The sequence below is a fragment of the Microcebus murinus genome, chromosome 12 (genome assembly GCF_040939455.1).
Source record: "Microcebus murinus isolate Inina chromosome 12, M.murinus_Inina_mat1.0, whole genome shotgun sequence".
NCBI classification, from domain to species: domain Eukaryota; kingdom Metazoa; phylum Chordata; class Mammalia; order Primates; family Cheirogaleidae; genus Microcebus; species Microcebus murinus.
In genome coordinates this window covers 57,058,096-57,071,128 of record NC_134115.1, presented here as the reverse complement: position 1 = coordinate 57,071,128, position 13,033 = coordinate 57,058,096, and the positions used below count along the sequence as shown (strand labels likewise).

The following is a 13,033-nucleotide window of genomic DNA, read 5'->3' as shown; positions in this document are numbered from 1 at the left end:
AAATATAAAAAAGATCGTGTGTCGGGCAGGTGGGAGGGGGGAGGAGGGATGGGTATATACACATACACAATGAGTGTGATGCACACCGTCTGGGGGACATGCTTGAAGTTCTTACTCGAGGAGGGGGCAAAGGCAATATACATAACCTAAACACTTGTAATCCCATAATATGCTGAAAAAAAAAGAAAGAAAAGAAAAGAAACTCAAACACTGCCCAGAATCACTGTCCCTACCTCTTTTCTTTGCATGTCCAAATCATCCTTAGTCCTGCTTCTTCCACAAAGTAGGAAGCTTGGCTGCCAGGAGCTCCCATGTTGCATATCATGCAGCTTCACTACCAGAGGGAAACTGACTCTCTTTTCTTATTTCCAATTTGAAAAATCCTGGCAAAGAATCTTTTGACCTATTGCTAATGGCCAGGGCAGAAGAATCACATGCCATAGATATGGCCTTTAGGGGCTAACACTTAGTTTTGGCATGGTTCCCAAAGATGGGGTCAGATTCCAAATCTGTAAGTGGGGGATTAGTTATTTCTTCCAGAGCGCGGCCCAGCAGACTGTTCGGGCTTAATCTTCGGGATTCCTCAGATTGTGAGTGGCAGGGAGGGTCTCTGAAGAGATGCTTAGCTGGGCTGGACCACTGGGTTGTAAGAGGGGCTTTCTACTTAGAGCAGAGATTTTAGATGTCACTGGTATCCACTTTGTCCTCCTGCAAAAAGTAAACCCCTAATTCTTAGCTTAATCCATAGCCAACAAGATAGAGACTATTTCTCAGTCTCCTTGTTCCAACATGGCCAAGAGATGTTTTTGCCAATGGGATATGAACAAAGAACGTATGTACATCTTGTAGGAAATATCTTCAGAGGCAGATGGTATGCCCTTCTTTTTCCTCTCTGTGGCCTGGAATGTAGACATGATAGCTGGATTTGGAGCAGCTTTTTCTGTCCTTGAGGAGAAACTGTGATGAAGATGGCAGAGTAACAATATATAGAAGGATTATGGTGCTGTCACTGCATAGGTCTATGCGTGAGAGAAATTAATTTTTGTCTGCTTATGCTACTGTCATTTTTCTGTCTTTTACAGCCAAACTTAATCCTATATCATTCATATGCAAGAGAGAAACAAGCTGATCAATAACAGTAGAAGACCCTACAGTTGACCTCCTAGTCCCTGCCACCTGTGAATCTATCAGCAACAGTTCCTGCCTGGTGTACCCATTTCAGTTGTCCAGGGAATGTAGGTTCCTGCCTTCCTTGCCCTCATTGTTCTTTCAGACATGTGTTTTTCCACAGAGCATTTTCTGTCCTTTCTGCCAACCCTAGGGCAGGAATCTGCCTGTGAAACTGCTCCTACCTGGCTAGCCTCTCTCCTTACACCCTTCTCCTGCCACTATTATCAAGAGGCTCCTCCCATAGGCTTTGGCCAAAAGAGGGTATTTGACATGTACCACATGCTGGATTCTTTGGTGGGATTTCTGAATGTTGTGTGTCTCTGTGGGCCATTGTGTGAATGCATGTGTGTGGTGTGTGCCTGGGGCTGTGTCTAACGTCAAAATATTGAAACAACCAGTCAGAGTGGGTGTTGATCAGAAGAGCAGAGCAGGGTTTGGAATTGATCCTGCTGTGCCAAGAATTAACCCTAGACACTGGACACTGAGTGACCCAGGAGTTTCCAGGAGACAATCTGGGTGGCCAGGGTTCAGGGGGCCTCTCAAAGGGCTTAGGGCAGCACCTGTTTTCAATTGTTGAAAACCTACTTCAGTTTTTATAACCAGCAGTTTAGCTGTGATGTGTTCACTGCCCTAATATCAACTCTCACTATGTCACGTATGTGTATGTATATGTGTGTACATCTCTGAGTGCTGATACAGCCCAGGAGAAAGCCATGAGGAGCGTAGGATGACCCTAATGGGGGGTTACTGAGGCTGGGCCATGCATCCTGGCAGTGGCAGAGAACACAGATCTCACCTAGGTTCTTGGCTTGAGTGACAATGTGGGCTGGGGCAAATGAGCACTTGGGTCACGGGCTGGACTCTCAAATAGGTAGAAGGTAACTAGGACCTCTGAGGGGACGTGTTACAGGGTTGAGGAGCACTAGAGGAATGGAGAAGAGCTGTACATCAGATTCAGGGGATCTGTCCTCCACGCCCCTACCTCAAGCCACCTCCCTAGAGTCCCCAGAAACACTGGCCCACTTTACTGAGTTGGGCTGGATCTTTTATTTCTACTTTATTATTTTATTTATTTTTTGTAGAGATGGATTCTCGCCATGTTGCCCAGGCCGGTCTTGAACTCCTGGCTTCAAGTAATCCTCCCACCTTGGCCTCCCAAAGTGCTGGGATTATAGGCGTGAGCCACTGTGCTTGGCCCTCAGTGTTTTAACTCAAGTCATATCTTCTCCATGCCCACCACTGTTTTCTAGCCCAAAACTTCATGGCTTGAGGTGCTCCTGTGGGGTCAGCATTTGCCATCCTTCATGATCTGAATGTCCTGTTTGGTTTTCCTAGGATCATAGGAGACAGGGATGAGACAACCTCCTTAGGAACTATAATGTCCCCTTCAAGGACCTGGCTCAGCCCACCCAGGCACCCTGCTGAGCCCTGTACACCCACCGCCCCCCAAGATTTCAGCTTCCTGAGCTTTCAGCCACCACTGCATGCTGATGGCTGACAGATCTGTCTCCAGCTCAGATCTCTGTTTTGTCTTTTCATGTAGCTGCCCATTGCATATCTCTCCTAGGATGTCTCAGAGGCTTAACTGTCTACAAACATCATTGTCCCCCCCCCCCAAACAGCTCCATACCCCCAAGCCCCCCCATCACAGCACATGGCACCACCAGTCACCCAAGCCCACAAGTTAGGAGCTAGCATGTTGCCTCCTCCCCTCACCTTTCACAGCTAGTCACACACTAAACCTGTCAATATTATTTCCAATGTATCTCCTAACCATGAGAGTCTTTAATTAGCCTGATCCTTTTCTAAACTATGAAAAGTCCTGCTGATCCTTATATTTCTTCAAATGCAAACTTTCTTTTGTGTCTTTCTAGAGCTCTGCAGCTTCCAAGGACTCTCTTCTCTTCCATGATCTCATTTAGCTCTCATGCCAACTCTGAGGGTTTTACTGGTGAAAAATCTGAGAGCAAATAGGTGACCTGACGTACCAAGGTCATGTTCAGCCCTGCTTACCTTTCTGACTCATTTCTTCACCTCTCCCCCATTTTCCCTTATAAATTTTTTTTTTTTTTTTTTTTTTTTTTGAGACAGAGTCTCACTTTGTTGCCCAGGCTAGAGTGAGTGCCGTGGCGTCAGCCTAGCTCACAGCAACCTCAAACTCCTGGGCTCGAGTGATCCTTCTGCCTCAGCCTCCCGGGTAGCTGGGACTACAGGCATGCGCCACCATGCCCGGCTAATTTTTTATATATATATCAGTTGGCCAATTAATTTCTTTCTATTTATAGTAGAGACGGGGTCTCGCTCTTGCTCAGGCTGGTTTTGAACTCCTGACCTTGAGCAATCCGCCCGCCTCGGCCTCCCAAGAGCTAGGATTACAGGCGTGAGCCACAGCGCCCGGCCTAATTTTCCCTTATAAATTTTATACTCTAGAATATCCAACTTCTTATATTTCCTCAAATACAAACATTCTTTCCCTTCTAGACCTTTCCAAACTCTCCTCCTTATACCTGGAATTATCTTCCCTCATTTCTTTTTCCTAACTAATTTCTGCTTATCCCTCAGGGTTTAGCTCAGATGTCACCTCCTCCTCGTGTCCCTGCCCTCGCCCCTTCCTTGCTCCCATGTCACCCTATGTGCTCATCTGAGCCATGATCATTCTGTGCTGCAATTGGCTGACCATCAGCCTGGCTTCCCCTTGGACTGCGTGTCCCAGGAGGCCTATGATGCTGTCTAACTTAGTATATGCTCTATTCTATCCCAGGGCTTAGCACATAGTAAGTGCTCAATAAATAATTGCTGATTGGAGAAATGAAAGAACAAATGAGGTTACCTAGCCAATTAAGGGCAGAATAAGAAAACCCAGAGTTTCTATTAGTCCTCCCTGCCTGCCACCAGCTTCTAGCTTTTCTCTGAATTATACTTGTGTTCATTCTGTGAGAGGTAAATGTCAGAGGACTCCTCAGGCCAAGCATGTGTGAAGGAAGAACCAGGTCAAGTCTTGTTCTTTCAGCCTGCACCAGAGATAGGGCCCATCCAAGCAAGCCGAGGTCGGTGGGTAGACTTACAGCCGAGTCAAGCAGAGCTGGCATTCACTCTCATACGTGACCCCGTCAGTGCCACATACCAGGTTGGATGTCTGAGAACAATCTGGAGACTCCACCATGTGCTCACAGATGGGCTGTGGAAAAGAAGGGAGGCGGGGAACTCAGCGATTTGGAGGCAGTGGGGAGGAACCCAGAGGTTCTGCTTGGAACCAGAGGAGCCCCAATGAGGAGCCAGATCTAAGAATCCCCCATGTGAGTTTGGTGAACATGAAACCAACCCACTCAGGATGCCTTGGTGTGTTTGCTTGTATGTATGCACAGATACCATATGTGTGCCTGTGGCTAGGAATATACCATATATGTATCTGTGTCTGCTGAGCCTGGGTGTGTAGGCATCCAAGTGTATGCCTGCGTTTATGTCTATGTGTGTGGAGTAATTTTGGATTTCAAGCTCCTGGAACTGGTTCACATACTCCTTAGAGTTCCTGACTAGAACTTCTGCTACTGGACCACCCATCATTCCTAGGAGGCCCCTCTCTCCCCGGGTCTCCTGAACTCACCCTGGCCTGCATGATATATCAGGCCCTTGGCAGGAAGGCTGCACAGAGTGGGAAGGCTGGAGAAATGGGGCAGGGCTTGAGGTTTAATTGAGGTTCAGGCTGAAAGGATTTCAGGTCAGGCCTGAGGTTAAGGTCAGAACTGGGTCAATACTGGGTTTGGAGCCTGAGACAAGGTAGGTTGAGGGAGGCAGTGTGGTGTAGCAGTAAAGGCCTGGGCCCTAGAGACCTGAATTCTGCCACTGATTAGCTGTGTAACCTTAGATGAGCTGTTTCTACTCTCTGAGCCTCAGTGTCCTCATCTATAAAAATTATAAATAATAATAGTGTTCCTCTCACATAAGTTTAATTGAAAGAATGTATGTAAAGTATTTGGCTCTTTGGTACCAAGTAAGCTGGGTTATGTTGGACTGATGGGGAAGATGCTACTAGATGGGAAGGTGGCCCTGAACTTCCTCATTCACCTGTGTGAAAGGGTAGGTGGAAGATCTCAAGGATGCTAGCACCTCTACCTTGGGATGCAGACCTAGGACCAAGGTAGACTCGGGTTCAGGGACAAATTGGTGTTTGTGCAATCAGAGTGAAGGGATGAATGACAGAATGAGGTTGGGAAGGCTGGCACACTCTACAGGCCCATTCAGTGTGCCAGAGTCACCTCTTTGGCCTGAACCCTGTGGCCTGACTGCCTGCACTACACAAAGCAGAGAGCACACCTGTCCTGCTGAGCCCAGGTGGGAAGATCTCAGTGATGGAAGGAGCCTTGGAGACCAGCCAGGGTATAGACCTCCAGGGCTTTGAGGCCAGGATACAGACTTTGTTTGGCAAAGGGGCTGGGCCTACTGGAGGGGCTAATCTGGCAAACATGTAGGCTCAGGAGGTCACCCTGGCCACCTTGGAGCCATTGAAGGTGTCTGAGCAGGAGCATGGAGAAGAATAATTATCACTGGTTACTCAACATGGATGAGAAGACTCCTCTCTGCAGAGGGAAGGCCAGAACAGCAAGCAGCTGCCTTACCATTCTTGAGAAAGTGAGCTTTCCTGCTGACACTGGCACTTCTGAAAGACCAAAAAACAACAAAAAAAAAACAAGAATTAGATGATATTGGCTCTAGGCCCCAGGTCCAGGGGGCTGAGGACAGCTTCTTTTTCTTCAGGGGTGTTGGCCCAGCCTCTACCCAATCTGGAACTCCTCAAGGAAAGACAGTGAGCTGCCAGACAATGGGGCTGTCAGAAAGCTGATGTGATCCTGGATTACATGAATAGAGACAGAAAGTTTAGAATTAGAGAGATGATGGTCCAGCCTATTCCTGACTAGTTATATCCCACTGGAATTATGTCTCATAGAATAATAAAAATAACAATTCAGCAGTTTTTATGTGCCAGGCATTAAGAATACATGATTTTAACTACTACTCACACCTCTCTTGCTACTGTGAAACAGAGGGAAGAAGGAGGCAGAGGTGGATGCTGTGTGGTCTGCTACCCAGAGCCCACCTGCAGGGCTGAGGCACTCATTCTCCAGCTGCCAGGAGTACTGACCGCTCACAGCCAGAACTTTCGTAGGACTTGCCCTCAGAGCATGGAGCTGCCTTGCCCAAGGTTGCATCCCCTACCCAGGAACGGCCCATATCCATTGACAGGCTAATATGGGTACAAAGGCCCTGACCTTTGTCTGAATTGTTCTCAATTTAGAACAATGCTGAAGGGCCAGCCCAGTGCCAAGGCTCCCCGTAGGACCCTCTGAAGCCTCTTGCACTGCATCACAGTCAGCCTCCCTCACCCTCATGGGTGCGACTCCCGTGAACACTCCCCGGCAAACTGCATGCGGATCACAGAGGCTGTTTCCTGGGGCATTGGGCCTATGAAAGACACTCAAAGAGGTAAAGCGATGCTGGTTGTTAAGGCAGAGCGAGGATTTTCACACAGGGCTGTCATTCTCCAGGGCCTGACTCTTTCTACGCACACAGTTGTGCCCTCAAGGTCTGGCTGAACTGCTTGTAGGACATGAGCAAACTGTGAAGTGACTTTGCGAGTGTGAAGGGTGGATGAGGGAACTGGAGCCATACCTAATGGCATAGGTGGAGGGAAAAATGTGTAACTTAGAGAAGGGCAGGATGCTTCCTGAGGTCTCTGAAGGGCTGTCCCGGAGCTGAGGTAGAGATGGACCATTCTCTGCCCCACAGAGCAGAGCCCATCTGTGTAAAGAGGCAGCATGGAGGCAGGTTTGGGTTCCATATGAAGCAGAATTTTCTCTCAGAGCTATGCCACAATGGAGGAGGCCATCTCCAGAAGCACAGTTCCCCGTCACAGGAGGTGTGCAAGGCAGTGTGGTTTTACCTTCTGGAGACGCTGTCACGAGAGATTTCCAAGGCAGAGGGAGAAGGAGAAGGGAACTGAGACTGTCACCTCTGATGTGCTGGTTAAGCCTGACATTGGGGCATCAAAATGCAAATCTGGATGTGTCACTGCACTGCTTAAAACCCTTCCATGTCATAATTGCCAAAACTAAAAGTGACCCAAATGTCCTTCAACAGGAGAATGGATAACTAAATACAGTGAGGTACTACTTAGCAACGAAAACAAACAGGCAGTTGATGCACACAACATGGCTGAATCTCAAAAACATTATGCTGAGCAAAAGGCCAGGCAGGAAAGACTACAAACTGTATGATTCTATTTAAGGGAAATTCTAGAACAGGCCAAGTAATCTATGGTGGAAAAAACAGAGCAGTGGTTGCTCTTGGGGGTGGCAAAGGGGTGGAGATTGGCCTGAGGGAAATTTCTGGGGCAATGGAATGTCCTATGTCTTTATAAGGTTTTGAGTTCACAGGTATATATTAAATACATTGTCAAAGCTCATTGATAAGATTCACTGAGTGATAAGATTTGTGAATTGCATGGTACATCACTGTTAGGAGAAATAAAAGCATTGAAAAAAAGTACATATATATATAAAGCCTTTCCATGTTTGCCCTGTTGTGATCACTAAGCCTCCCTATGGACCTGAGCTCATTAGTCTTATGTTTAGGGCACTGCGTGAACTGACCTTAAATTTGCTCCTTGGGCTCACTTTCTAGTACTTCTTCTGTCCCTCAGACCCAGCTACTCCTCTCTGCTTACTGTTCCTGGAACACTCTGCTTTGGCTCATGTGGTTCCCCTCACCTGAAATGACCTCACCCCTGTTCTCCTCCTACTGAATCATACCCTCCTTTCCAGGTTCTGATGCTGCCTCCCATGAGGCCTTCCTGGATGTCCCCCATGGTTTCCTGAGAGGACTTGGATTTACACTTCCTTCATGCCAACATGTCTGTCTTACTCGCAGGTCACCCTGCCTCTCTGTGGACCTGAGCTCCTTGGGGTTCCTTTATTTCTGTCCCCAGTTTATTCTCAACATATCAACCACAGCAATCCTTTAAAGACATAACTCGCTGCTCCCATTTCACTGAGAGGAAAGGCCAGGTTCTCTCACTGGGCTGCAAGGCCTTACCCAGTATGGTTCTCAGTTGTCTCTCTCATCTTTCCTGTCATTCTGCACTGGGTTCCCTCCAGCCACACTGGCCTTGCAGTACCTCAGACACTCCAGGCATGCTCCCACCTCAGGCCTTTCCACTGGCTGTTCCTCTGCCTGAAACCCTCTTCTTCCAAACATCCACACAGCTCACTCCCTCACCTCCCTCAAGGTTTACTCAAATATCAGCCTGTCAGAGAGACGTCCTCTATTTGAAATTGCAACCTGCCCCCAATCCCTATAATTCCTCAGCCTTTATCACCCTCTAATACACTGTTTCACATACATCGTACCTGTCTTGTTTATTGTCTTTCCCCTTCTCCCCTGCCCCACTGGATTTATGCTTCATCAGGACAGTTCTTTGTTTTGGTCACTGATGTGTCTTAAGGGCTCAGAAAAGTGCCTGGCACAGTAGCTGTGAGACTGCAGAGGTGTCCCAGGTCCTGAGGAGGCCCCACTCTGAGTGTATGTGTTCAGCCCCCAGCCTGGCTCCCAGGCAAGGGCTCTCATGCTCACAGGGTTGCCCTCAGTCCCAAACCACAGTGTGTCAGAGCAGAATAGAAGCTCAGAGGACCAGGTCTCTTAGCACCACCACCCTGCAGCTAGCGTACTTCTGTCTCCCCTGAGGGCTGGGACCCAACTGCTCTCTTCTGCCTCCCCTACTGCCAGCCCACTGGTTGCTCAGCGCAGCTTTGAACTGGAACAACTCCTACTTTACAGCTGGAGAAACTCAGGGTCCAAGAGGAGGGGGGACTTTAGTCATTCTGGGCCAGAGTCGGGATTAGAACTCGTTTCTTTTCTCCCAGCCCAAGGCTTTCCCCACCACAGTGGAGGGTGCACGGGCAGAATGAAGGTGTACACAGAGAGCCTGGGCCACACAGGGTACTCCAGGCTCTGCTCTGCCCCCACCCCCAAGCTCACCTGCCAACACCAAACCACAGAGAATCCAGGCCTGCCTACTCACCCCTGTCCACGATGAGGAGGGTAGCCAAAGCCAGGGTCACCACCCACTGGTGGATGGCCATGCTGATCCTGGGATGGTGTGGCCTGAGCTGGAGCCTGGGCTGGGGGAAGGATGGGGCCTGTTTATAAAGCTGATCCCCACCCTTATCTTATCTGGGGCCGGATGGAGAGGCCACAGTTAATCTCTGCATCCTGGCATCCGGGAGGGCTTGCTCCAGGCAGAGATGCTGAGCTCCTGGCTAGATGGGGCTGTGGCTGTGGGTTGGCAGATGTCTAGAGTGAGAAAAATCTTGGACAACTTGCAAAGCTGACTCTGGTCTGAGGGCTGGGACACGGAGAGGAAAGTTGAAGTAGAAAGAGAAAAAACAGAGACCAAGGCAGAGAGAGGGAAAGGGAAAGTGAGAGAGGCAGAACAGAAGAAGAAGAAAAAGCAACTGGAAGCTGGCAGGAGGCAGAGAAAGGGGCTGGAGCCAGGGTTCCTTTGGCAGCGTCTCCTCCAACCACTCTGGGACCTCAGAAAAGCCACTCTTTTAGTTTTATTTTTTATTTCAGACTATTATGGGTGTACAAACACTTTGGTTACATAAATTGCCTTTGCACTGCCCGGCAAGCGTGTCCATCCCCCAGACAGCACGCCACCACATCGTTAGGCGTGGGTTTACCCGTCCCCTCCCCTCTCCTGCCCAACACCCTATGAATGTTACTTCCTATATGTGCGTGTTAGTGTTGATCAATTAGTACCAATTTAATGAGTGAGTACATGTGGTGTTTGTTTTTCCATTCTTGTGATACTTCACTTAGAAGAATGGAGCCACTCTTCTTAACTGGACCTCAAATGACCCATGCATGAAGTGGGGATGATCGTTCTGGTTCTGCCTTCTTCCCAGGGCTGCTGTGAGGATGTGGGTGGTGATAGCAGATGGGAAAACATTTTGCAGAGTATGAAAATGAGGCATGAATATAAGTAGCAATGATTCTTTTTATTTACTTTTATTCATTTTTTGTACCATAAAGTAGATGCAACTAACAGACAAACAAAGGCAAAAAAAGCATATTAAAAGGAAGATGCCCTCATGCTTTTCAGGTATTATATGTTCATTTGCATTTCAGTATGTTAAATACAGGTAAGATTCCTTTAAAGAAAAATCAATATCTAAAATGTCTCCATATTTATACAGTGGATATGAATGATTTGGTTATCTGCTTTCAAAGAATTTCTGATTTATAAAAAAATTTTATTTATATATGCATTTCTGTAATTCATTTAGATAAGTGATTTTCAACTCTATCTGCAGATTAGATTTCCCTGGGAAGAATTTAAAAATACAGTTACTGGCCGGGCGCAGTGGCTCACGCCTGTAATCCTAGCACTCTGGGAGGCCGAGGTGGGCGGATTGCTCGAGGTCAGGAGTTCGAAACCAGCCTGAGCAAGAGCGAGACCCCGTCTCTACTATAAATAGAAAGAAATTAATTGGCCAACTAATAACTATATATATAAAATTAGCCGGGCATGGTGGCACATGCCTATAGTCCCAGCTACTCGGGAGGCTGAGGTAGCAGGATCACTTGAGCCCAGGAGTGTGAGGTTGCTGTGAGCTAGGCTGACGCCATGGCACTCACTCTAGCCTGGGCAACAAAGCGAGACTCTGTCTCAAAAAAAAAAAAAAAAAAAAAAAAAAATACAGTTACTGAACTTCACTCAGAAATATTTAGACAACCTGGAATCCTAGCATTCTGGGAGGCCAAGGTGGGAGGATTGCTTGAGCTCAGGAGTTCAAGACCAGCCTGAGCAAGAGTGAGGTCCCAGTCTCCACTAGAAATATAAAAATTAGCCAAGTGTCGTGGTGTGTGCCTATATTCCTACCTACTCTGGAGGCTGAGGCAGGAGGATTCTTTGAGCCCAGGAGTTTGATGTTGCAGTGAGCTCCGATGATGCCACTGCACTCTACCTAGGGTGACAGAGTGAGACTCTGTCTCAAAAAAAAAAAATTTAAAATCTCAGTGTTTTTAAAACATCTCTGTGTTTGAAAGATTACAAGCCTACAGCTAAATTGTGAGAATAGTACAATGAGTCCATGAGAAGGCTGCTTGCTCAAGAACAGCCCCTTTGGGAGCACTAGGCAGACAGACAGTCACCTCCGCAGAAGCCCAGATCTGTGGTCAAGCCCTTCCTGAAGCCCCCAGTGATCCTTAACTCAGCTTCAAGATCCTCCTGCCCCTCCTCAGGAACCTACACAGGTCTTACAGGTGCCTCTGAAGCAGGTGGCAGATGCCTTCCATTGATGAGCCAGGCAGAGCAAATATTTAATGATGATTTCCTGTCCTAAAGCAAGAACATCATCTCACAAAGGGAGGGGAAATTAAAGGTCATCCACATTGTCTCGCATCTTCAACTTGGGCCTTCCTCCAACAACTCCACTATGAGGTCATCCTCCAATGATTGGGAGCTCACCACCTGCCAGTTTCAGGCTGGGTGCAGTGGCTCATGCTTGTAATCCTAACACTTTGGGAGGCTGAGGTGGGAGGATTGCTTGAGGCCAGGAGTTTAAGACTACGTGCCAGTTACATTGTTGGATGGCTTTGAACAAAGAGAGTCCTTCTTCACAGGAGAGGTTGACTTCCTTCAGACTCCTTGGTGGTCCCAGCTTTGTCCTGTACCTGCAGGTGAAGCCCAGGTGAGCACCTCCAGGCTGAGCAGGTCCAGCCCTCTCCAGCCCTGTCTCTGGCCTCCCACCTTTGCATATGACGAAGTTCCCGGGCCTCTCTTCATTTCTGCTGGTGTGCCAGGTTACAGTGAGAAAGGGACAGGGAGGAGCAAAGGGGTTTTTCTTCTCCCTTGTTTTGGATCTTAGACCTCTATCAATGTGGCAGGGAATGGCTGTTGATGATTCAAGCTGCTGCAAGGGACTAGAAAGCTTGACTCTCGCATCCTTCAAAGTAGAGAGCAAAGTCTAGGGCAGCCAGTGGAGTGCAGAGCCCCACTACCATTCCACCCTGCTCCAGGTCTCTTTCCTCAGACAAAAACATCCTAGATTCACTCATGATAGCAAACTTCCTAATCTGTCATCCCCTCAAAGCATGAGCCTAACTCCTACATCCAACTGCTGTTGGGCAGCACCACTGTGGATGTCAGGGCATCCAAGTAAATTTAGTTCATTAATTCACATTCATTCATCCAGTCAGTAAGAATTTAATGAGCAGCTCAGTGCCACGCTCCATGCTGAGTGCTTGGCCAGGGCAGGGAGTAAGTCAGACACAGTTCTTTCCTCACAGAGCTTGAGGTTAAGTGGGGTGACAGATACTGGACGAGCAGCAGAACCGTGTCATCACTGTTGGAGTGAGTCCCATGAAGGAGACAGGCTCAGTGCTGTGAGAGGATCCAAGCTGACCTATCCATCTGGGAGACCAGAGAAGGCCAGCGGGCGGGAGGGCGGGGCAGGCGGAAGCCAAGCAGAACAGTGCTGCAGGCCGAGGACACAGAACTGTGAAGGCACTGAGGCAAGAAGCAGCTTGCCACATCTGAAGAACAGAGAAGCCATTCTGGGAGGGAGAGGTCAGAGAGGCAGGGAGGAGCATGAGAGGAGCCTGGAATGGTCAGTGGGGGCCAAATCAGCTTTGGTCTCTGCTCCCCTGCCCCATGTCCCAATGACTTCTAGCAGTGGAATCCCGGGACCTGACCTTTTGCCTTTCTACTGAGTGCATAGGTTCTGCTTCCTATCCTAAATAGCTCTTTTCTTTTTTCTTAGAGTCTTGCTCTCTCACCTGGGCTAGAGTGCAGTGGTGTCATCAT

The 13,033-nt window shown here is 48.3% G+C and overlaps 1 protein-coding gene across 1 annotated transcript; it reads right to left on the bottom strand.

Moving 5' to 3' along the window:
• Positions 1-2,035: 2,035 nt before the first annotated feature.
• SPINK4 (serine peptidase inhibitor Kazal type 4) lies at positions 2,036-9,327 on the bottom strand. The gene is made up of 4 exons (XM_012770169.2): positions 9,245-9,327; positions 5,787-5,827; positions 4,236-4,348; positions 2,036-2,501 (listed from the first exon to the last, which is right to left on the bottom strand). The coding sequence occupies exons 1-4, from the start codon at positions 9,303-9,305 to the stop codon at positions 2,456-2,458; spliced, it is 261 nt and encodes an 86-aa protein (XP_012625623.1). The 5' UTR covers positions 9,306-9,327; the 3' UTR covers positions 2,036-2,455.
• Positions 9,328-13,033: the final 3,706 nt, after the last annotated feature.

Excerpts from the sequence above, each read along its gene's own strand:
- SPINK4 (XM_012770169.2), bottom strand. The coding sequence starts at position 9,305 with ATGGCCATCCACCAGTGGGTGGTGACCCTGGCTTTGGCTACCCTCCTC. Across the intron at positions 4,349-5,786 it reads AGCTCACTTTCTCAAGAATG|CCCATCTGTGAGCACATGGT; the intron begins GTAAGGCAGCTG and ends TCTTTTCCACAG. Across the intron at positions 2,502-4,235 it reads CAGCTCTGCTTGACTCGGCT|GAAAACCAAACAGGACATTC; the intron begins GTAAGTCTACCC and ends CTATGATCCTAG.